The sequence below is a fragment of the Protopterus annectens genome, chromosome 1.part2 (genome assembly GCF_019279795.1).
Source record: "Protopterus annectens isolate FY-2018-M chromosome 1.part2, PAN1.0, whole genome shotgun sequence".
Lineage (NCBI taxonomy): Eukaryota > Metazoa > Chordata > Ceratodontiformes > Protopteridae > Protopterus > Protopterus annectens.
Window position 1 is genome coordinate 897,189,425 of NC_056727.1, and position 23,754 is coordinate 897,213,178.

At 41.5% G+C, this 23,754-nt stretch overlaps 1 protein-coding gene across 1 annotated transcript in view; it reads right to left on the reverse strand.

Moving 5' to 3' along the window:
* LOC122791686 (xanthine dehydrogenase/oxidase-like) overlaps positions 1-23,754 on the reverse strand; it is a 1,688,659-nt gene that overhangs the window by 975,985 nt on the left and 688,920 nt on the right. The window contains exon 14 of the mRNA XM_044059558.1: positions 4,366-4,475. Within this exon, the coding sequence (XP_043915493.1) occupies positions 4,366-4,475 (110 nt within the window). The remainder of the gene's footprint in view (positions 1-4,365; positions 4,476-23,754) is intronic.

The following is a 23,754-nucleotide window of genomic DNA, read 5'->3' on the forward strand; positions in this document are numbered from 1 at the left end:
GTTAGTAGATTTAGAGGCAAAGACGGCATTCATAAGGTCAACATCAAGTATATTATTTACTCTCATAAGAACATGGACAATTTGATCTAGGGAATTCATATGAATGGAATCTAGGGGTTGCTAGTTATACAAGATTTCTAATGGAAGGATATATAATTAAAGTCAGTAGAGTAATGCCCCAACAGACATGGAATGCAACTATAAATGCAACTATAAAGGTACCCAATGCTGTCAGGTGACAGCAAAGGGCCTTGACTGGTAGCAGTGTTATATTAATTGACTTCAAATATAATCAAACTGTCAAAGATATCCTGAAATGGCAGTAGCTAATAAGCTGATTATTTAAATCAACAACTTTTGTTTGAAACTGTGGCATAATTCACAGAAAAGGAAAATACTGTTCAAGACAAAAGAGAAACCTGCCTCAGACAGATGAATTTAGAGCTCAGCTATGTCTGCATCTCCCCCACAATAGAGCATCTAAGATCATTCACCTGAATGTGGGTGACAGAGCGACAGCATGCTTATGCATGGGGTAAAGGGACCAACGGGCTCTGTTCATACCTCACATCCTGACAGCAGAGGCACAACTGACTGTGATCATATTCCTGTGCAGCCAGGTGAATGGAGCATGTGTGCTTAATTATACAGTCACCTATTACTACAACTTTAACATATATGGTTACAGTTTCAAGAGTCCTTATGAGAGAAAATGTTGAACCAGGGTGAATCCCTTTAGTTGCGGGTGAAGGTGTGAGTGAAGATGTGTTAAAGTGAGTAGTGTCATATGGCTGAAGTTTACGTAGATGAGGTTTTGCTAGCTTAAGCAATGATTTCTTAGCAATCCTGGCTAGAGGAAATCTGCTGTTAGTTCGTTGTGATGTATTGTTAAGTGGCTTATTGACATGTTTAGTGTGTGAGATGTAAACTCCAGATGTAACAAGCAGTTACTCTTCTCAGAATTAATATCAGTAAATGTTAAATGTCAGTAATCCTAAATTAGCTATTTGCACAGCTTCAGATTTTCTAAAGTGAGCAGGTAGGTCGCAAAAGGGGATAAAGCATAATACCATTCCATAGTGACAAGAGACCTCTATGTGATCAAATTTTAGTGACTATCTACCTTGTGAACTACCACAAAAATGAAGTAGAAGGAACCAGATCATGCTATTCTGTTTTAATATGAATGACTTTAAGAAAAAAGCAAAAATGCAGAAAAATGTAGTCACATCTTATAATTATAAATTGAAGTAGCTGACATTCACAATGCTGTACATAAAATATAGCTTTGTGTGCAGTGCTACACTAGAAACCGCAGGACCAAATCCTGGTGAAACAAGGGCAATGTACAAATAAAATCCATTTAGTAGAACAGGAATCCAACAAGCTCAGTACACAACACATCAGCACTATAAAATGTCAGCCCACACAGCTAAATTCCTTATGTATTCCACAAATACCCACCTAAAGGAAATAAGCAGTAATTTGTAACAGGACAACAACAGGTAGCCAATAAGCAAGAAAAACTCAGGAAAACACAGCAGCCAATTCAGGGGGTTCTTACCTGTTCTCACCAGGAACAGCAACCACAACCACCAGGACTAAAATTAGCAATAATCAACCCCTGGTCACTCGCCTGCTGTCTGGTCCAAACCAAGATAAATTAAAGGCAGCTACCAGCAAAGTCCAAACCCAGGTGAATTAAGGTCACTATAAAAAATCCAATTAGCAAAGCTGGACTGTAATAAGGTCAGTATATCATAGCTCAATACTATAGATCACTGGCCCACACAACTAAGTTCCTCATATACACTAGGCAAACACCTGCCCAAAGTGGATGTGCCAGTCAGCAACAAATGAGCAAAAGACAGCCAATGAATAATAAAACCTCCAGATAAACAATACCTAATTCAGGCATTCAGGCAGACAGGGGCAAAACCATTCATCATCTCACCAAGAGCAGCAACCACAACCACTAGTCCCAAAATCAGCAATATGCAGCCTCAGATTATGCACTTGGTTCAACCCCAGATGAAGTAAAGTAAGATAAGAAAATCCAATTATTGCAGAAGATCCAAATAGAGTTGAAACAAGAAAAATATGCAAATAAAACTCATTTAATGCATCAAGACTTCAGCAATCTCAGAACACAGCAGCTCAGCACTGTAAACCCAATCAGTCTAAATTCTCATAATCAATGACTCTACAACACTAGGGAATTTCAGAAATTCCTAGTCATAGTATCACCGAAAGCTGTACTTTAGAAAACATTCAAGCAAATAATTGTACAGAAATATATTCTTTGGACATTTCAGAAGTGTAGCTAGATGAGAGAAAGGGATAGTCTCCCCTGGTACAAGGTGTTCGGGGCATGATCGGAGGATGCTGATTGGTCCGTAGTGTAGTACCAGCACTCAGAAATTAATGAAAGTACTGCATCTATGGCCAAGGCTAAAAAGCATCAGCACTGTGTGTGGTATAATCTGTTGCAAGCCATTTGCTTTAAATGCAGCAATGTGATTTCTATAGGCTAAAAAGCAGAAAAAGTTTTATTTTTTGGGGGTATGTTTTTTTCATAAGATCACAGGAGTTAACAGGCAACTGAACCTCAAGGCTATTTCTACCTTGCTGTTACCCACCCTTTGGTGTTGCCTCTCAGTTTAAGGAGGGTTAGGCTAGTTATACCAAGGATGAATTTATGAACACCCATCCAGTTATCCAGCTCCAATTTAAAGGCAGACATTGTGTCCCATTTAATTTATAGATGGAGAATGTTCCAGAGAATGAGTAGGTGCTGTGTGACAAATCTATCACTTCTCTTAGTCTTGCTTATTTGCTGAAGGAGATTTAGGTCTCGGGCCCTACTGTTAGTGAGACCATTTGATTTATTGAGGTATAAGAGCTCTTGGACTACTGGTTCCCTTATAATGCTATAAGCAAGACACTGTTTTCCCCTAAATAATCTATATGAAACTGAGACAGAAATAAAACTGCCAGTCTTTCTTTGTAGTCCAGATTTTTTATTTCCTGGATTTTTAATTACAAACCCCAGGGGTCTTTTCAATTTTTCGATATACTTAGTAAGGAACATCCCAAAGACAGCATTGTACTCAGTGGTGGGTTTAATCAAAGTGGAGGGCAAGGAACTGAGAACTTATTTTGATCTGGAAGAAATACCTTTTGCTATGAGCTGTACAAGGTAAAAGGATTTCCTAACCATCGTTGCAAAATGATTGCCAAACGTAAGGGAGCTGTCCATCCATATGTTCAAGTCTCTCGAGACCTGAGTGCTTATATCCATAACTCAGTGTTGAAGGGGGTGCCATATCAGGAAACAGCACAGGACACCTGAACAACTAGCTATAGCTCTGGGACAGCGTACCCCCTTACCTGCTAAATATAAAAACTTTGTTCATTTTTTAGCTTCAAGAGTAGATGTAGTTAATACAGCTTTCCAATATGACTGATCCCAATATCTTTTAAGGGACTAAGCTATAAAAACTGTAGAATGAAAATTATTTAGGGTTTAAAATGTGCACAGAGAGCAACAAGTAAGTAATAATAGTGGTACTTCCACCAGGTTATGCCATCTACATTTGAGGCCAAACACATTCTGTCATTTCCATTTATAGATATTTGCAGCATAACTGCAATATAGTTCAGCATATCAGGTTAACAACCTACAGACCTCATTGTCCAAAAGACGGATCCCTACACCATACCTTCTCCTTCTTTATGGTAAAGTATATATTTTGTGATATGAAGAATATAAACAGTTAAAGTGAGATAATTATTCATATAATATTCTAAATTATTATGTCATTTTACTGAAAATGTCATTTTGAAAAAAAAAAAGAATATACAATGTACTCTACTGGTTGCAGTAAGCTGTCAGCTAGTTTGTTGCATGCTGTATCACATGCAAATATCATTTAAGGTTGGCAACCATCCAGGGTTTAGACCTCACAAATTTTATGGTAAACATCAATATATTAAAAACTCTTTATGAACAAAACTTTATGGGAAAAGAAATGCCCTTTGTAGCAGTAGAAGCTTTACTGCAACAATGGAATGCATTTAATTTCCCTAGTCTTTCTGAACAAATGTAGGACATAAGGTTTGGTTTAGAACAAATACCAAGCATGTCAAGTTTCAGAATTAATTTTTAACTTGATTGGCTTCCTCACTAACTCCAGTTTCACAATTAGTGTTCAGTTTGAAGAAGGATGCCTAGTACAGGCTTGGCTAACTGCAGAATTTCACATAAATTATATTGCTGCAATCTCTTTATGATCGCTTCTGTGTTCTACAGTGGATATAATGAAAGCAAATCATAACTGACTAAACAAACAAGGTTGCTGTTACCTTCTTTGTGAAAGGAATTTCAATAGCCAACAGTATTTCATGAGGTTTAACGACTGTCTTTCTATAGCCGCTGAAGAAGTTTCTATCCATCCGAATTGCCCTTGTGCCATCTTCAAACAAATGCAGAAATTGCAATTAGTGATCGTCTCCAAATGTAAAGTACATTGAATGCACATCACAGTTTCATATGGCATACAGATTACAAGCTTTACAGTTTATCTTTATTTATTCTGAAAAGGAACTGCAGCAAAGTTTCCAGGAGTAAGCATGACTTGCTGATCACAGACTCTGCGAACTGCAGCGGTTTGATTCATACAATATTATTTTGTATAGGTTTTGCCTTTCAGCACCGCCAAGAAAGTACATCACAGTGGTGACAATGAGATGCTTTCCAGTGGCCTTACTTTATATTGCTAGCTCAAGCCAGATTCTTCTTTGCTATTATTTAACCAATGCACATTCAAACATTTATTTAACATTTAATTTAATTTATTTAGGTTGGAGACACGCTATGCAAAGTATAAAAAAAGTTACTAGCATCGAAACTGGAACAATGGTGTGCCTTAAGTGTCTAGATAAGTTAAGGCACCACTGCTCTCTTTTTCATACATTTAACAGTCAATTCTTCCCTTCCTGCCTATATTATCCAAACTTATTGGCTAAAGGACCACCACTGCAGAAACCTTGGATACTGCTTCCATATTGCATATACCATCCAGAATGTCTGGTGTAAGCTGTACTTTAGTCGATTTTACTCTTCCTCATCTTCTGAAACAAATCTTCCTCCTCTGCTCATCTTGGTGTTTGTGTTCTATCAGTTCCAACTATACAGTTCTCCTTCCCTCTAAAACTTTTACATTATCAACAGGTATCCTCTTCTCCAGTATCCAACATGCCTTTTGCCAGTCTCTCATACATTTTTGTCTACTTTCTGAAACTGTGCAAATCTCCATCGCTTTCCAACCTGCTACTCACTTTATCTCTACCACATACCATCCATATCACCTTCACCTCATACTTTGAAAAATCATATCCTCATCCAGCAAACTTAATCGTTTTAGCTTTTCAGCTGCCCCTTCCTCCACTTTATTTTCACCATCTTTTACTTCAGCTTCATCAACTTCTTTTAATCTAAAACTGCCCTTGCTAGGTAACTACCCAAACTATTCTCACTCTACTCAGTCTTCTATTCTGCCAGGAAGCAATCATTTTAGCTTGTTCTGATTGATCCTGTTCAGCCATTAATAGGTGATCACTATATACTCATTAGACAACAGCTTTTCCACCCATTTCTAAACCTTTTCTTTATGTCCTGCACAATCTGGTGCTACGTTTAATTCAGTTCATAACTGCCATTTGATACGTGGAGCCATTCTATCTGTTTACTCCCAGTAAATACTATACAAAAGGGTATGGCAACATATTTTCATTCATCCTTCCTTACATTATACCTGCATGCTGTCTTTGTTTATAGGACTTCGCCCTCAGTCATATCGTTCTATAACCAATGTTCTCTATTCTGTCTAAAAATAGTCCATATCTCTAGCCAAGTATTAACCCTTGCTCACTTCATGCCTCATCACCCTCCTTTGTTATCTCATGGTCGTAACCTACCTTTTGTCTACCCAGTTCATCCTGGGTCATACTTCCCAATTAACCTGTTACATTACATTTTTTGTACCATCCCTCTTCTGTTTCTTATGCTATAGGTATACAACTGTTGGCTAGCAAGGAATACCCCACCCTCCATTTCTTCTCTCTTGCTTTCTCCATCTCTTTCCCACTCACCTTTTCCTAACTTAACTGATTAATCATTGCCAATGAAATTAAAGCCAAGTACAGACTGCACCTTAACCATTCATCCCATTTTCCACTTCTAAGTCTCTTATAAATATACCATGAACAAGTACTTTTGCTCTTAGCTGGCGATACAGTGGTATAATCCATGGGATCAATTCCTCCAACAGCTGAAAGTCTGTCTAAGAGTTTCTTAAAGAAATGTGCATTTATGAATTGAAGTTTTTTATATTGAAAAGTACCAGCCACATCCTCTTCAGTCTCCTCATCTCTACTCTACCTATGATGGATCACATCAAAGTCATTTTATCAAACATTTCTCTTATAGGTTGATAATAGGCTATCGGCCCTAGGGCCTATGCAAACCTAGCCATAACAATTCCCTGGATATTTCTTCCCACAATATTTACTTCCCTGGACCCCTGTCTAGCAGGACGACTGACATGAACCCCAGGGTGAATTTCCTATCTCCCATCCAATCATCAAGGTTCCTTTTGAAGAGGGCCAAGGAGGCGCTCTGTTTGACATATATGAGCAGTCTACTCCAGAGTATGGGGAGTCTCTGGGTCAGGAACCTATCCCTCCAGCATGTTTTGTTCATTGTGATGACAAGGTTTAGATTCCTGGAGCATGTGGCTATGAGGGATTGTGATTTCTTTAAGTGGAGCATGTCCAACAGCTCATGATTTGACATTGGCTTGTATGTTAAGCAGAAATCACCTCTAAGTAGACGATATGCCACAGAGTATAGCTGGAGTTTTTATAGATGGTCAGCATATGGCATCTGCTTTAGGCCTGTGATTCTTTTAGTGAGGTATTTCTGTGGCCTTTCCAGCTGTTGCAGATGTCTTGTGAGGTACATACCAAATGGGGCATTATACTCTATAATGGGTCTAATGAGGGATGAGTACAGTGGGGCAATAACCTCCTTTTTTCTGGATGAAAGCCATTAGTGATGAGGTGTGCCACATAGAAGGATTTCCTGACTGTTATGGCAATGTGGTTATCGAAGGTGAGACCACTGTCCACCTGTGTCCCTAAGTCTCTCATCACATTTTCGATGTTTAGTGTACTGCCACCTATGTGGTAATTCATGGGTACATGTTTTTTCCAAAGGTGATAACTATACATTTCTTGGCATTAAGCTTGAGCCCATGGCACTGGCACCAGGCATCTGTTTCTGTAAGGCCCTTTTGTAGAATATCCACATCATTTTGGTATTCAATAATGGCTTCCAGTTTGTAGTCATCTGCAAACTTTGTTAGCCAGAGTCCCTTACTTCAGAGAAGTAGATGCCAAACAAATGTGGTCCCAGGACTGAACCCTGAGGTACTCCACTTGTCACTTGTCTGGAGCTGGATTTGGAGTCGGCTACTTTTACAGTCTGGGTTCTGTCAGTAAGCCAGTTGGCAACCCATCGAGTGACGTAGGGATTAATGCCCAGCTTAGTAAATCTATCTATGATTCCAGAGTGGGGGAGGGTGTCGAAGGCCTTGGCGAGGTCCAGATAGGCTGTGTGGACCACCTTACCCTTGTCCACAGCTCTGGAGACTGATTTGAAGAAGTCAACCAGGTTCAGGAGACAAGATCGGCCATTCACGAATCCAAACTGGGTGGGGTCCAGTGTTTGAAGGTTGCCACAATGTCTTTGTTTGTAAGTTCCATGATAATGCGTTCCATACCCTTGCAGATCAGGCTCGTCAGACTGATGGGACAGTAGTTCCCGGGATCCAAGGTGGATCACCCCTTGTGGAGTGAGATAACTGTAGCTGTGCGCCACTCAGTGGGCATGAAGCCTGAGGAGAGGCTATGATTAAACATGACACTTAGGTGAGATGCCAGTTCATTTTGTAGTTCATGTAGTACTCAGCCCGGGATGTCATCTGGTCCCATGGATGCTGTATTCTTAGCTTTGGAGAGTGTGGTTTCTACCTGTGTGGCTGTGATTACTGGAATTTGGCAGTCTTTTGGTATTGAGATGGGCCCTTTAGGGGTGAGAGAGGGCTGAAGCTGGCACTAAATCGATCTGCCAGGATATTGGCAATATTCTTGGGATCAGTATATTTAATGCCATTTTGGTGTAGCTCAGAGCAGATCTGAGCATTGCAATTTAGATTCTTGACATAACTATACAACGCCTTGTAGTTGTTTTTGGAATCTTTGGCAATTTTATTTTCATAACTAGCTTTGAGGATTTCATGAGGGATCTCAGCTTCTTACTGAGGCTGGTGAGGGAGTTTTTTGCATCCTGGGATTTTCCTCTTTTCTGCAACAGTTTCTTCCTTCTGTTGTATAGTTTGTTTATAGCAGGGGACCACCAGATTGACTTCCTTTTTTTGGAGGAGAGCATCTTGGTTCTATTTGGGATGGCACGATTCATGCACGAGTGGATGTGCTCGTACATTGCTTTGTCTAGGATTCAGCAGTTGAAATTTCAGATCCCGTCTGCATAGGTGTCATGAAGTTTGTCACTTCTGACTTCAGTAGCATGAAGTTGGCTTTGGAGAAGTTTTTTACGGAGGTTTCCTTACTGGGGGGGGGGGGGTGGGATGTGGATGTCAAGGGTGATTTGCTTATGGTCAGACCTGACCAATAAGGGGTGACCACTGGTGTGGAGCATCTATCTCCCATGTTGGTAATGACCAGGTCTAGGATATTGGAGCCCTTGGTAGAACAATGGATTAGTTGATCCAGGGCGTTGGAATTTATGAATTCCTAGAACCATTGGGAAGAGGTTTTGGTACCCGAGTAGTTTTCCCAGTTAATGGCAAGGTAGTTGAAATCACCAAGTATTAGGGTGTTTGGTTGTATCTTAATATTTTCCAGTATGTTTAGAAAGGTGTAGTGAGAATCTTGGGGCATGGTGGGGGATCTGTAGCAAGCTGCAATTTGGAATGCAGTCTTACCTAGTGTTAGTTGCACCTGGAGAATTTCAGATGCATTGTGCTGGGCAACTAGCCTGGAGGTGTGAATATCCTTGGTGAATATGGACACTCCTCCACCTTTAGTGTTTCAGTCTTGGATTTGTGGCTGAAAAGTGTGGTAAGAGGTGTAGCCTGGTATTGCAGTGGTGCTCTCTGGAGCCTTGAACCAGGTCTCAATTACTGCACAGATATCAATGTTCTCCATTTTTAGGAGTGCCTCGAGAGAGTGCATTTTGAGGTTTAGACTTCTAGCATTGAGTAGCATTACCTTCAGATTTTGCATGCTTGTATCTGTTACAGCGGTGGTTTTGTCCTTTGAACCTTGCCTATAAAAGGCACTATAGGGGTGGCAAGAACTTTAGCCAGTAACCTGAATCCCAGCAGTGACAGGTGCAGACCATCTCTGGCAAAGCATCGTGATTTGTCGATAATGTCTTCCCAGGCAGACAGATACTGGATCCCCTTTGATTGACACCAGAAGCTTAGCCAATTGTTGAAGTCAATCATTTTGTCCTTATACTGTGGTATCATTCTGGGTGAAGGCAGGATGCTACTCAGGGCTAGGGCCATACATGCCTGGGCCACATGATCCGAGAGCTCTTCCATGTCTCTTTTCATGTAGTCCCCACATGTAGCCCACCTGCTACATATCTGCTAAGTTTGGCATCCATCTCTGAAATTCCCAGCCAAACAGTTTTTGGCCAACATTTTACAAAGAAACCGGTTGATAGCTCCTCCTATCCATTCACTGCCTTACCACTTCCACCTTTCTCATTAAAATTTGCAACTTGCCTTCCTTTTCTAACTGATGATATTGTTCCCTCAGCTTGGGTTAATCCCTCATCACTGTCATGTGACCACTTTATAAAACTCAAATGGGCATCCGTCATTCCCTTCCTTATATAATCTACACAGTATTCCTGTGGTCTGTTCAATACTGATTCTGTGCCACTTGCTCTGCCAGGGCTGATATAAAACAGGAAACTCAGTATTTAATGACATCTTCTTAGGTTGGGCAATGTCAGATGATGTTTTAGACAGAGGATATAAAAGCACAGTTCCCATCAAGGGTGGTGTGGGGAGCTTTTTCCTCACATAAAGAAACCACAGGAATAGAGCTGTTGAAGACTGGGGGGATGGAGGGTGAAAGGTGGAACCCCTGGGACATGCATCACTTCCCTGATATTGTTGGGTTTTGGGAAAGAGGTCAAGTCCTATTAGGTATCCCCAGGCATCCCATTATAGTCGCACCACAGAAGAGTACAGCAATGATGTTTGCAGAGGCACAGAATTTAAACAAACCAGTGCACATTGGCAAATTGAAATGCACCCTGCCCTTGCAACCAATAAGTTCCTGAATCAGTTAGTGGCACCATCTTGCTACTTCTGCGGCTGTTAAAATACAGACACATCTTCCTTAGGACTATGCATAAAGAACCAAGCGAGCACAAACTTCCTCAAAAATGTTAGCATGCTCATGACTGTGCATAAAACCAGGTCATACACATTTCCAGGACTCGTCACCATTCAGTCATGTGATGTAATTTGTAGGTGCCCTGCTAACAGAAGACAAAAAAGTCACCCAGTTTTGAACTGTTTGTAAAGAATGGAAGACCTACAGGCATATAATCTTAGTTACTTTCATAAGCCATTCATCTGAGGGTGCAGAAACATCACAGCAACAACCTTGTTTGACAATCCCTATTCATGCAAAAAAGGTAAGCTGTCATTGCACAATGTTTTAACCTTATTAGTGTACATTCATTTTAAAAACTACATAATGCATCCTTACAGAAAGGCAACTTCCCTACTTAATTTCTACAGGAACAAAACACAAAATGTTCTCACATGAAGTCACTTCTGTACGAAAGTTAAATGTTTAGCTCTAAGTGAATGCCCAATATGATTAGTTTATCCATCGGTTTTAATTTTTAGTAGCAGCAAATTTGCCGAAAACTCAATTTTTTTTAAAAAAAGACATAAAAAAGTATGAGGCAAAATCTGTACATTTCATAAAAAATCTGTACAGTTGAGAGGTATGGAGCAAACGTTTTTACACTGTACTTCTTCCACAAAACATTTGGCTCCTGATGAAAGCCCTGTGTAACTTGAAAAAAATTAAATCTGTTATAACTCCCTGGTCGCTGTATCGAGAAGCATCACTCCCTTTATTTGCTTGTTGCCAAAATGTCAGAGGCACAAATAGCATGGAAACTGCAGAATGCACAGGGTAGAAGCTGTGCTGTTGGAACAATGAGGAAACATCAGGACTGTCACTTACCTTTTTTTTTGTTGTTAATATGTCCGTTTCACCACTGACTCTGAATTTCTTTCTGCAGATTGCTGGTTAACAGTAACCATTATCGTTACCGTTACTGAATGCGCAAGGGATCATGGGGCACAATCATTACTTTAGGTGCACTAGCTGTTTAATAATATGCAGAGATGTTTGAAATCCCCAAATGTAGGGGTAGTGCTCTCCTTTTGTTTAAAACGTAAGCAAGAAGCGCAGGCTCCAACTGTCAAGTCTTTTGATGTTATGTATAAACATTCAAATGAAAGGGTCAGACTTGTATTTAAATGTAAAAGTTAACCCTGCTTATCTAGAACTACTTTTATTTTCTACATACTGGCATAGTATCTTTTGAAAAGGAAGTGCATTTACTGGGGTGGATTTAGTTAGGTTTATAGTACTAGTATGCTGTTAATTACCCAGTCTGCATGATATCTTGCCAGAGTTTAAAAAAGTAAGCTTAAAAAAAAGTTTGAGCCAGATGGTTGGGAATCAGAAAGGAATGTCAGTGAACACTATCTTAAACTATACGTCCCTACACCTACCTATAAGGAAATAGCTGACAGTTTAATAACTAAACAAGAAATAAGATTAATGCTAATGTAAGTTTAAAAAAAAAGTTTGTGTCAGAGGGTTAGGAATCGGAAAGGAATGTCAGTGAACACTTCCTTAAACTACACCTAGCGATAAGGTAATAATTAGCAGTGGAGTTGCATTGTGCTCCTGAATTTAGTTACGTTCCTAAATGTACCAGAATAGCTAACGCCTCAGGGAGTGCCCGGATATAATCCTAGACATGCCCTGAGAAGGTACTTGGGGTTAAGGAGTTTTAAAGAAAAACTCCATCATGGAGTTTTCTTTTTCAGCTGTAAAAGTTGTGGGGGGGGGGCACTCCCTCCCCCTCGCTCCATGGTTCCGGCACCCATGCACACGAAATTGCCTCTTTAGACTACTTCTCTCATTCACAATTCATTGTGAGTAAGTTATCTATATCCCCCTTAGGGTTTTCCCTCTTGTTTTATCTTTTCACCCTTGGCAATGTCTCCCTTACGGGTCTATATTAAAAGACCGAAGAGGTGTTTCATCGAGCACCTCTTGGTCGACACGTAATGAGTGAATGCACTAAATTGCAAACATTCAAAACAGCGATTTCTTGCCCTGGGAAAGAAATCACTTGGCCATCTCCATGTGTTTGCCCCTTTTCTAACTGTAGTGCAATCTCGGAATTGATATATTTAGTTTGGGGGGGTGTGGGGGGCACAGCCCCCTACGTTGTTATGTTTTAAAGTGTTTGTGTGTGTTTGTTTGTGCTAGCAGTTTTTTCCCAGGGAAAGAAACCGCTGTTTTGAGTGTTATTGCTTTAGCGCGTTCGCTCATTACGTGTCAACTAAGAGGTGTTTGCTGAAACACCTCTTTGGTCTTTTAATATAGACCCTCCCTTACTTCCACAGCTCATCTTATCCCCATCCTCTCACTCCCTCTCTATCTGTTTTATCCTAATCTATACTTAAATATTCACTCCCTACTTTATCTTGTCATTCTCTAGCATAAAGCATTATACAGCTTGCACTCTAGCTGGACCTGTCCTCCCTTATCTGTGCTAATTCACACTTCAACCTCTGTTCTTCCTGTCATGCACACAGGTGTTTCTTTTTAATCCAGAGCCCCTCATTTGCACATCCCTGATTTTATTACCTCCTTTCTTTCCTTTCACTTCCACTATAGCCTCTACCCTCATATGTCATATGCCTCTGTCATCACGTGCCCTTTTATTTGCCTCTAACATCATTCACTTTCCTCAGTAGTTCTCCGTCTATATAGGTCCCATCTACATAGTACACTTGTATCCTCTTTCACAATACTGATGCATATCAGAACTACTGCAAGTGGTACAATATGATCTGCTCCTTAATCACTGTTCTCAGTAGTGCCACAGACTCTACTTAAGATATTTCCTCCCTAAAAATCTGTATACCCTCTCCACCTGAAGATTTCCATTCCATGAAAAGGTATATTACCTTTAATAGTTGACGCTATTAACTTTTTCCTTCCCTTGGTATCCTGGTATTATAGTTTGTCCACACAAATAGCCTGTTCATCTACAAATGAGCAGTAAAATTGAAGTCCTCACCAATGACTTCCATGTGGTTTGGTCATTCTATCTTTTGACAGGACCTCATCTCACTGTGGAGTCATTCAGCATTCAGATACGTGATAATTGATTAAAAATACCATTTTATCATTTTAGTATTATTTTACACCAGATTCTTTTTTTTCAAGTACTCACTGTAGGTGGGCCATATTCTGAAGCCCACCCGCATGCTCCATTTCCTAATCATCAACTTTTGTCTTGTCTGCTCAAACACCCTGCCTAAATCAGGAGGTACAAATGGACTGGTCTCTCACCTCACCTTGCCCATTTTCTTCCACCTGCTTCAGTGCTTCACTGCCTTCATTCCAGTTTATACAATACCATCAACCTCTTTAGTGATATAGTTATCACAGGCAACACCTTGTACCATTTTGATAAGTTTGCCCACTCAATCTACCTCCGTAATTTCTGTGGGCAAATAAAAAACTCCTTCTGTACTTATGTTTATTTTATCTTACTCCACAAAGCTATATCATTGAAGGCCTTTCAGTTACAATTTACATATTTCTGGTTTGGGAGTTGTGAACTCAAGTAACTTGTCTCACTGGACTCCAGAACTGACCCCAAAGCCCTGAAATTCTTAGCATGGAATATGAGATAGTACTACACATATAATTAACCTTTGGAATGGGTTGAACAATTGCACTTTGTACAGAAAAACAGGCCAAATAAAAGCAAACAGATGGCAATGTTACAACATGAAATTATCCCAGAATGGAGCTATAGGATGGCTGTTTCCTCCTTAAGTTAACGTCTCTATAAAATTATACCTCAAAGAGTCAGATAAAATGTCTCTTTCTGTATAGAAAACATGAAGGTCTGCTACAGTATTCATTTAAAATGTGGAATGAAAGGATACAAAAGCAATATGGCAAGAAAGGCTAAATGCATATTAGCTTCAATTCAGCTCCAATGAATGTGGCTGGTAAACAATTATGAAAAGTAACTAAGGATGAAGAATGAAACTTTAAAAACAACAAAAGAAACAAAAGAACAGGAACATGAAATGGTAAACAGTAGTGAACAGGTCTGAAAGAAATGACAGCGCACAGGCAGATAAATCACCAGCTAAGACAAAGTTATTGTACCTCTGTGTGGATAGCAGATGAAACTGCCAATAGCATATTCTGCGCAGCTCCAAAGACCCCATCCTTACATGGATGAAGACAATAACTGAACTAGCTCAGTAAATTCACTTACGCTGCTACAGGATATGCAGCCCATGTAACAAAAATTGAGGATGATGACTTAGTTTCTGATCATAACCACATTGTTATATATTCAAGAAATGGGTGTAAAGAAATTAAGTGGATAAGTGGAGAAAAGCAGAACTAGAAAGTTGACGCTTAACACCTATATTGAGAGCATATAACTACTTGGTTATCATCATACAGATCTGATGATAATTCTTTGTAGCTCATGATGCTTTTCCTGCTCCCTGAAATTACCACTTATTAGATGGGGGTGCAATCTAGGTGTGCTAAATGTTTAATAGTTTTACAGTTTTGAAAGCTGTAACACACTTGGTAATGTCACACAATTCTTTGTAGAATATGGAGCTTTATCTGCTTCAGTGTACTAAGACAGAATTAATAAAAACTGTAGGGCTGCGAATTGTTTTGCAGTTTTGAAAACTGTAACACATATAGCAGCATTTCACAGACAGCACCAGAAGTTAAGTGCACTTTTGAACTTGTAACAGTTTTAAAATCTGTAATACACTTTGTGCCACATAAATAGAAAACATTTTTTGGCAGAAAGATGTGTAATGTAGTTTTGAAAGTTGTTTCAGCTTCCTGATGCTGTTGTGTGTTTGCTACTGTTTATGCATGAAACTAGAGAAAACAGCATTTACATCATAAAGGTGACCAACAATGATTTTTTCCAAGATTCAGAGTGTATGTATACCACTCCATGTGTTCCAGTGACTTTGAAGGAGATGCCTACATAAACTCATGAAAAAGGGATTAACAAAGACATGATAACATAAAATATTGGTCAGTTTCCACAGGGAATCTTCAGGGTGTAAAATGCATTTTTTTCCAGAAGAGATACACAAAGATAAACACTTCAAAGAAATGACATTTCCTATAAAATAAACTTACGGATGTATGGAAATGCTTTTCTGAGGATGTTGTCAGGTTCAGTACAATGGATGACTTAAAAAATCCATAACTGAAACAAACATTGCCTAGTTAAAGTCAGAAGAAAATTAAATTTTTTACAAGAATCTGCAGCTGATCTGGTAAGTAGGGAAAAGGGCAGAGAATGTAAGGCAAGTGTTCCCTAACTCTTGCCATGTTATCTGTTTCTATGAATACATGGGAGGTTAGTATTTCACCAGTGCAGAATAACTTGTCACTTCCAGAGTGTGTGTGTTTGTGTGTGTCTGCATATGCTTCTCAATTTAAAAGCTCATTAGAGTAAGCAGTTAAGCAGCCCGCTTACCTACTTACAACATTGCATACAGGTGCTGCAGCACACTGATTACTCTACAAAAAATGCCGCATCTTCTGTACTAATTTCTTTTTAATTTTATTTTAACTTTTCAAATAGAACTGGCAAAAAACATTGGGCAGGATTCACGAAGCCTCCGTGTAAGAGTTATAACTCATACACGGAGGCTGCAGATAAACGGAGTGATGTCAGCATGCTTTGCATATTCATGAGAGAATGCTGAATCACACCTAAGGCTAACACGGTCCGTGTAAGACAGTAGGGAGCGTGTCCGTAGGCCGAGCCCTGTAAGCGGACACGCCCCCAAAAGAGTAAAAGTGCCCAAAGTAAACACCCACGACAGAGTCCACGGAAATGTGAATAAACACAACACATGCCCCCACAGACTATGAACAGAAAACATATAAATAAACATGTTATATATTTTTTTTAAATTGTAAAAAAGTTTAACCATGAGTGCGCTCATTTGCGCGGGCGTGCCCGTAACGCAGCTACAGTTAGCAGTCAGTGGGAAAGCATATAAGAACTAAATATGCAAAATAAGCCAGGAAGCAATAGCATAGCGGTAGAGATGTTGGCTGAAGAGCAGGCATTCATGGTTCGAGCCCCCACAACACCAATTTTTATTTTTAGCAAAATAAGCACGAAACAAGTCCCTGACAAATATGTACACATAAAACCACATTTTATGTAAAATGTAATGAAATAGCCCATTTATATTGAAGAAATGTGAGGTAACAAAAGAATAAAAAATTCCAGATGTGCCCATAGCTGAGCTACAGTTTAACAGGGTGAGTGCATCTGCCCGTACATGAGCAGTGGTTTAACTGGTGCAAAATGAGTGCCCGTAGCTGAGCAGTGGTTTAACACACTGAATTTAAGTGCCCCTAGCTCAGCTGAGCGTAATATGCGTGCCGATAGCCAAATGAGGCTTAAACCAGCGTACCCCGTTTGCTCGGAGCTGCGCACCACGCAAACAAGCTAACCGACGGGCAACGTTGAGCAAGCCGTATCAAAACTGCCTTTACACAGACACACCCCTCAGCATGTCTAGACAGTCATGAAAAATAAAAAGCAGTGGCCAGGTTCGAACCCAGGATACTATACACCATAGTCAAGGTACCAAACCACTAAGCCATGACAGCAGTACCTAGAAATGCAATAATAGCTAATATATAGGAATGAATACAAACTGGAGCATGACAATGCAGGTTTACTGAAGTTGATACAATTCCAAAATGGCCAATCACAGATATGTGCAGGAAAAATGGACTATATAAGCCCCATAGGTGGGAATACACAGCATAAACGATTGTAGAACTGAACTGCAGGCAGAATGACAGGAGTAGGAGAGGGTAGTTGCTTTTGAGCACAGAGGCGGGGCGTTGAGGAGTCCAGGTACATGGTCTGGCTCCTAGTCCACAATCATGAGGCCCAACTCATGCAGGGCCAGGTCCTCTGGGGAGCATACAGAGCTGAGGCATGGGACTGGTTGGCTCATGATCTCACCAGTGTCACAGGGATTCCAAGGACTGGTGAGCAAGTCCATCACCACCATGCGGACCTGAAGAGACGCAAGCAGGACCAACTGAACCTTTGGATCCAGGATGCCCGGCAAATGCCCAACGCCCCAGTACTGAGTAAGTTACATTTAATTATGTATGTAAGAAATTAAACTAGCTGATATTATGGAGATGTGTATTCCAATATTGCTTCATTTATATTACAGCTGCAGGTGTCCTTTCTGCGAACCGCAGAGCCTATGGCGATAGGCTGGTGCGGTTGCACCACCAGGCAGGTCAGTAATCCACTACCAGTAACTGTAAAGAAATAAAAAAGTATGACAGTCAGCAAAAGAGTGCAGTGTAGTCACTAAGGAATAAAATGTGCAAGTAACAGTGGGAAAGTGTCTGCAAGTATTGCTTGATTACAAAAGTGTGTTTCAGCCTGTAAGTTAAACCGAAAAATGAAAATGTCTGACATAAATTCTGAAATAAAAATGCCCCACCTGTAAGAAAATAGTACACAACCTGCAGCAGGTTGAAAAGTATAGCTGCAGAAGATGATGAAATCACATGTGTGAAATATATCCCTGTTGAAATACTGAAACATGACAGAAGTGAGACTGCTGGAAAGGATTGTAATAACTACAGGTAAAACATGTCAATAAAGCCTAGAAGTAAGTACCATCCTGAATAGTAAAATGAAAGCAAGTGAGAGAGTGTGAGAAAGTGTCATGAATCCAGCAATACAGTAGTAATAACCCCTGAATAAAGTATACTGCAGTCAAGACAGAATGAAATGCATGTGAGAATCAAAACCAAACAGCGAAATCTGTTTAAAGTGTTGCTGCATCTGGAATGTGTATCCCAAAATCTGGATATGTTGCTCTCAGTCTGCAATATGCAGATAGAATGATTGTCTGATATACCAAACATCCACACTTGTCTACAGCTATATAAAGCAAATGTAGCAGGATGATGTAGCTGAACAAAGCTAGATATGAATGTGTATGAAGAACAATAAAATGTATATTGATGTTGCAGTAACAGTCCTATCACCAAGTTGAAATAGTTATCATATAGGAAACTGTAGTTAGAACAGTAGTGTGTATATATCTGTAGCTATTAGAAATGTACAGCATATGTACTGGTATTTGAAGGTGTTAATATTATTTTCTTCACCCCACCCTATAACCACATATAACCCATTCCACGTGAAAATGGTATGTGCAATCACAATTAACACCCCTGGACATTTGTCCTGTTGGGTCAAATATATTTGCATGTCCGTTGATGCATCTGCCCTGTTCATACATCCAAACCTGATGGCCTGTTGCCATCAATTAACCCTGCATGTTGTTGGACTGTGTATTGCTGTTCAAATTATGCATGTGTTATGCACGCTGTTCAATGGTGTGAATATCTGGGTGTTTGGTTAATGGGAATACTAATGCATGCTGTTACAACTAATTGTGAATGGTATTATATGTCACTAATCCAAACTGTCATGACATAATGCAAAACATAGGACGACAGGGAAGGCGGGTTCCAGCAGACCCACCTCTCCCACCTCAGTTGGCGAGTGCACCTGGCACTAGTGCTGAGTCTGGACCCTCCTTCGGTGGCCCCGTGCCACCTGCGGGTGGAAGCGCTGCAGGGGATGGGGCTCGCCCCCCCTCTGCAAGTGTGGCTGGATGGCTGGAAGAGAACCACCACTCACCCTCCGTAGCGTCTGGACTGTGGTGCGTACGGAGATTCGGGACTCTGTTCTCTAGCCCCTATGCCAGCTTGAGGCACGGGTGGCACAACTAATGGGCATGCCTGTTGCCCAGCCTACACAGCCCCCAGCACAGCCCTGTCCTGGGCAGTGAAGGAACAGTGGCAACTGCCTATGGGTGGGGATATCAGTTCCACTGTTGCCATCTGTGGGCTCATGGGCTTTGGATATCCAAACCTCCGTCCCCGTCAATTGTGTAACCCCCCCACATGTGTCATACACCACCCCTGTATGCGTCTTGTTTGTCTTGTCTGTTTACCTACCCAACCTACCTCCCCATCTGTACTGACTTCCTTCACCTGACATACCACTCTCACCTGAAAAACAAAACAAAAAAAAAGGGCACTCTGTACCCACAAAAAGATTACGCCCCATACATAGCTGCCCATTCCGCACACATGTCTGCTGGACATGGAATCTATCAATTACAATTGGCTGTACAACAAGTATTATTGTTGTCCTGACACCTCTCTCGGGGGTGGAAGGTTTCAAATGTCACACCAAATTACATACATATGCACTGCTGTTGCTGATGAAGAAATGGGCAGCTATGGGCCTTACCTACATCCCTCCTGCAAATCCCAAGCTTGTGTCCCTACTGTCTTACCCTCTTTGTGACCCCTTTTTCACCACTTTCCTGTCTCCCCATTTTCATTTCTTTCAAAGAAAATAGCGTGGGTGTGCGCCAGAGTAAGCACTGTTAAGCAGTTGTAAGTGGGTGTGCGCGCACACACACGCGCACACACGTGCACATGTGCACTGTTAAGCGGTTGTAAGCGGGTGTGCGCGTGTGTGCGCGGACCTAACCGCCAGTGCGCATGCGTGAGCTCCGTGCAAACCAGTGCTAACCCGGTTACAACTGCTTAAAAGTGCTTAGTCACTTTGATTGATAGGTCCTGTACTCAGTTCAAAAGCAAAATAAAATCCCACTGTCAGTCCTGAACCCAGGACCTTGGAAACACTAGTCTGTATGACCTACCACTAAGCCATGACTCTTATACAAGAACATTGTGCTAAAATAAATATAACATGTAATAGTAGGGATGAATGTAAAGGGAATATAGGATGTGTAGTACCCAAAGCATGTCATGTAGAATTACTGTCAAAACTACTGGATTCCCCTAATAGTAGTGTGTGAACACAAACAGCCATGCTAGTTGTTAGCTTGTAGGTAATAATGTCAGTTAAAGTACATATATAAATGTATGTATATGTACATATATATATATATATATATATATATATATATATATATATATATATAAATAAATATATATCTATATATAGTTGTAGGAGTCATTGTGCATACACACTTACTACAGGGAACATGAGAGAGGAATGGAGAAATGTGAATCTACAACACAGCCTGAATCATGAGAGAGATACTAACCTTTACACTCACAGAACACTGTCCACAGCATACCAGCATGGTCCCCGCCCTTACAATCTGAAAGGGCAACGCCTATCCCACATACCCTTTTATAGCACTGACCTGAAATCACAGTGAGAACTGCAATCAGTACACAACTGGCTGTATGCAATTAGCAAATGCTGGCTTACAATTGGTGCAGAGGCCATCACATGGACCTATGCAGATACCTACAAAAGCATCCAGTACTAACACTCCACACATGCAATACATTCATTGCACTGTCTGGAAGCAGACAGAGGGAGAGAGAAAAGTGAGAGAGAGAGAACAAAAAAAAAATTATACACTGTCTCTGTGACTCTAAGCTGTCAGCAGTGACAGTAGCAGCAGCAAGCAGAAGCAGTGGTAATGCAACCAGCTGCGACAAACACAGGTAATGCAAAGTAGCAGGTTAATAGTGTGCATACTGTGAACCCTCCAAATGTGTCATAGGTCTGTATCCATAGGTATGTCCATGTGATATGTTGTGTGTACGTTGTTCCACCAAAAGGGGATGACCATACATTACATGTCAATCAGTCTTAGGCCATGATCCTGGCAGCAGTTGTCTGTGCGTTGCCCCCAGCAATGGCTGTAGTGATTGCTTTGAAAGGTCAGCCAGGTTCAAAAGGCAGGATCAGCCCATCACAAAGGCACACTGGCTGGGAACAAGTGTCTGCAGGTACCTGATATCACTGCATATGCATCCCATACTGCATAATTCCATAGCTTAGCAGACCAGGCCAGTTATGCATATGATGTGGTAGTTCCCAGGGTCAGTCGAGGTGCCTCCTTAGTGGTGTGGGACCACTGTCACTGTATGCCACTGTCCAGGTACATATCCTGTAGTACGGCCAAGATAAATCATCAGTGTTATATGCGGTTGTATGTCTTCTCGGAGTGCAGGTAGCACACATCCAGGGATACCATGAGGTCACAGTGATGCTGTGTGTTCTGCTCTGCTGAGGGCGGCCCTCACCTGGACATGTGAGATGATAGGGAGGTTACATACAGCTGTGATAAATATTTCAACTGGTGGGGGAGAAGGAGGGGGGATACGTGCACCGAACCTGTCTGCAAGACTGTTGCCAATATCCGTGTGTTTGGTGAATGTTAAGTAGGTGTGTATTAACACAGAGCATATCTGAGGCATGTGATCCATATGTGTAACATAACTGAAGAAAGCCTTGTGGTCATCCATAGTGTTTGTGGCCATTTCCCTCCCAGAGTAGGCCGTGGCCGTTGTTATGATGAACTATAGTGTAGTACCAGTGCAGACCACAGATGCCTTCCCTTAATGTGAATGTGCTCTGTCCTGCAGTAGCCTCCTGCTATTGTTATACAATCTGCCTCTGTCTGGGGTCCACTGGACAGGATGCCTAACCTTTGTGCATAGGGTCTGGGTTAGAAATGTGTGTGCAAGTTCCATGCAATCTGTGGCATGTCCATGGTAAGCATTTGCAAAGGGGTCAGCAGTGTGGGTTGTGGCTTCCACTGGCCCAGTGTGCTGCATGGATACCATCACAGTCCCAGCAAGTGAATAATGGTCTAATCACATACATATCAAAGTAGTCTACTGTGCTGGTGGTGGTGGTGGGATATGTATATCCAGGCTGAGTAACTTCTGTCCACATCACAGTAGTGGATGGTGTCCCACATACAGTACCTTGGGATGAACCCCCAGAGTGAGGTTGTGCATTGGACCTGTCAGTGTGTGCTGACCGATGGGGCATGCTACTATGTTGTGTGGAATGTGGCAGGTATTTTTGCACAGGTGTTGGCTGAGCACTGATATTTGGCCATCTACCTGTGTATCCATCACAACACACACACATGCAACATATGGGAGTAGTAGTATATCACTACACATGAGTATCATGTATAGTATGTGTGCCATATATTGCTGACATAGTCTGCTGATATCCTGTTTGTGTTCTCTTCCAGGGAGATGGCGCGTCAGCGTAATCCCACCTACTCTGTAGCGGAAGATGAGGAGATCCATCAGAGCCTGGTGTGGGAGAATGGCATCCTGTTTTCCTGCACCAGTCAGAATCAGCAGGAGAGGGCTGCACTGTGGCAAGACCTTGTCCGTAGGGTAAATGATATTGGCACGCATAACAGGACATATGAGCAGGTATGACATCACTGCAGTGATTTAATCCGAAGTGTCCGTCAGCGTGCATCAGATATCCACAGGCAACAGGTTGCCATAGGAGGTGGGGTGGCCACACATCCCCCCCTCACCAGACTGGAGGGGCTACTCCTAAGTGTTGTGGCTCCAGCCTCAGAACAGCAACAGCAGCACACCTGCATTATGATGGAGGCTGGTTCCACACAGCAGCACGACATGGAGTGTGCAGGTAATATGCCATATGTACACTTGACTGTTCTGTACACTGTAGCATATGCAATATCAATGGCACAGTTGTGCCCACTGACATTAATCTCATCATTTCTGCAGGTCCCTCTGGGATTACAGCAAGGCAGGCCATCCATGCTGGTGAGTGTGTTTAACATAACCTATAATAGTCCTGATAATGCTAGTAACAGTAGTGTAACTCAGTAGTGCTCTGTGTGTATACTGAGGGGTGTGCATGTGTGCAGTGTGCCTGTGCCCATGTGTGCATGTGTGCATGTGTGCATGTGTGCCTGTGTCCACGTGTGCATGTGTGCCTGTGTCCACATGTGCATGTGTGCCTGTGTCCACGTGTACATGTGTGCATGTGTGCATGTGTGCATGTGTGCATGTGTACACGTGACCACGTGTGTGTGTGTGCATGTGTCCATGTGTGCATGTGACCATGTGTGCATGTGTGCATGTGTCCATGTGTGCATGTGTCCACGTGTGCATGTGTGCATGTGTCCACATGTGCATGTGTCCACATGTGCATGTCTGCATGTGTGCATGTGTGCATGTGTGCCTGTGTGCATGTGTCCATGTGTGCATGTCTGCATGTGTGCCTGTGTCCATGTGTGCATGTGTGCCTGTGTCCATGTGTGCATGTGTGCAGAAGTGCATCACTGGTAACAACGTCTGGAGACTGTAAACTGTGTTTCCTGTCTTCCTCCCACAGGTTCT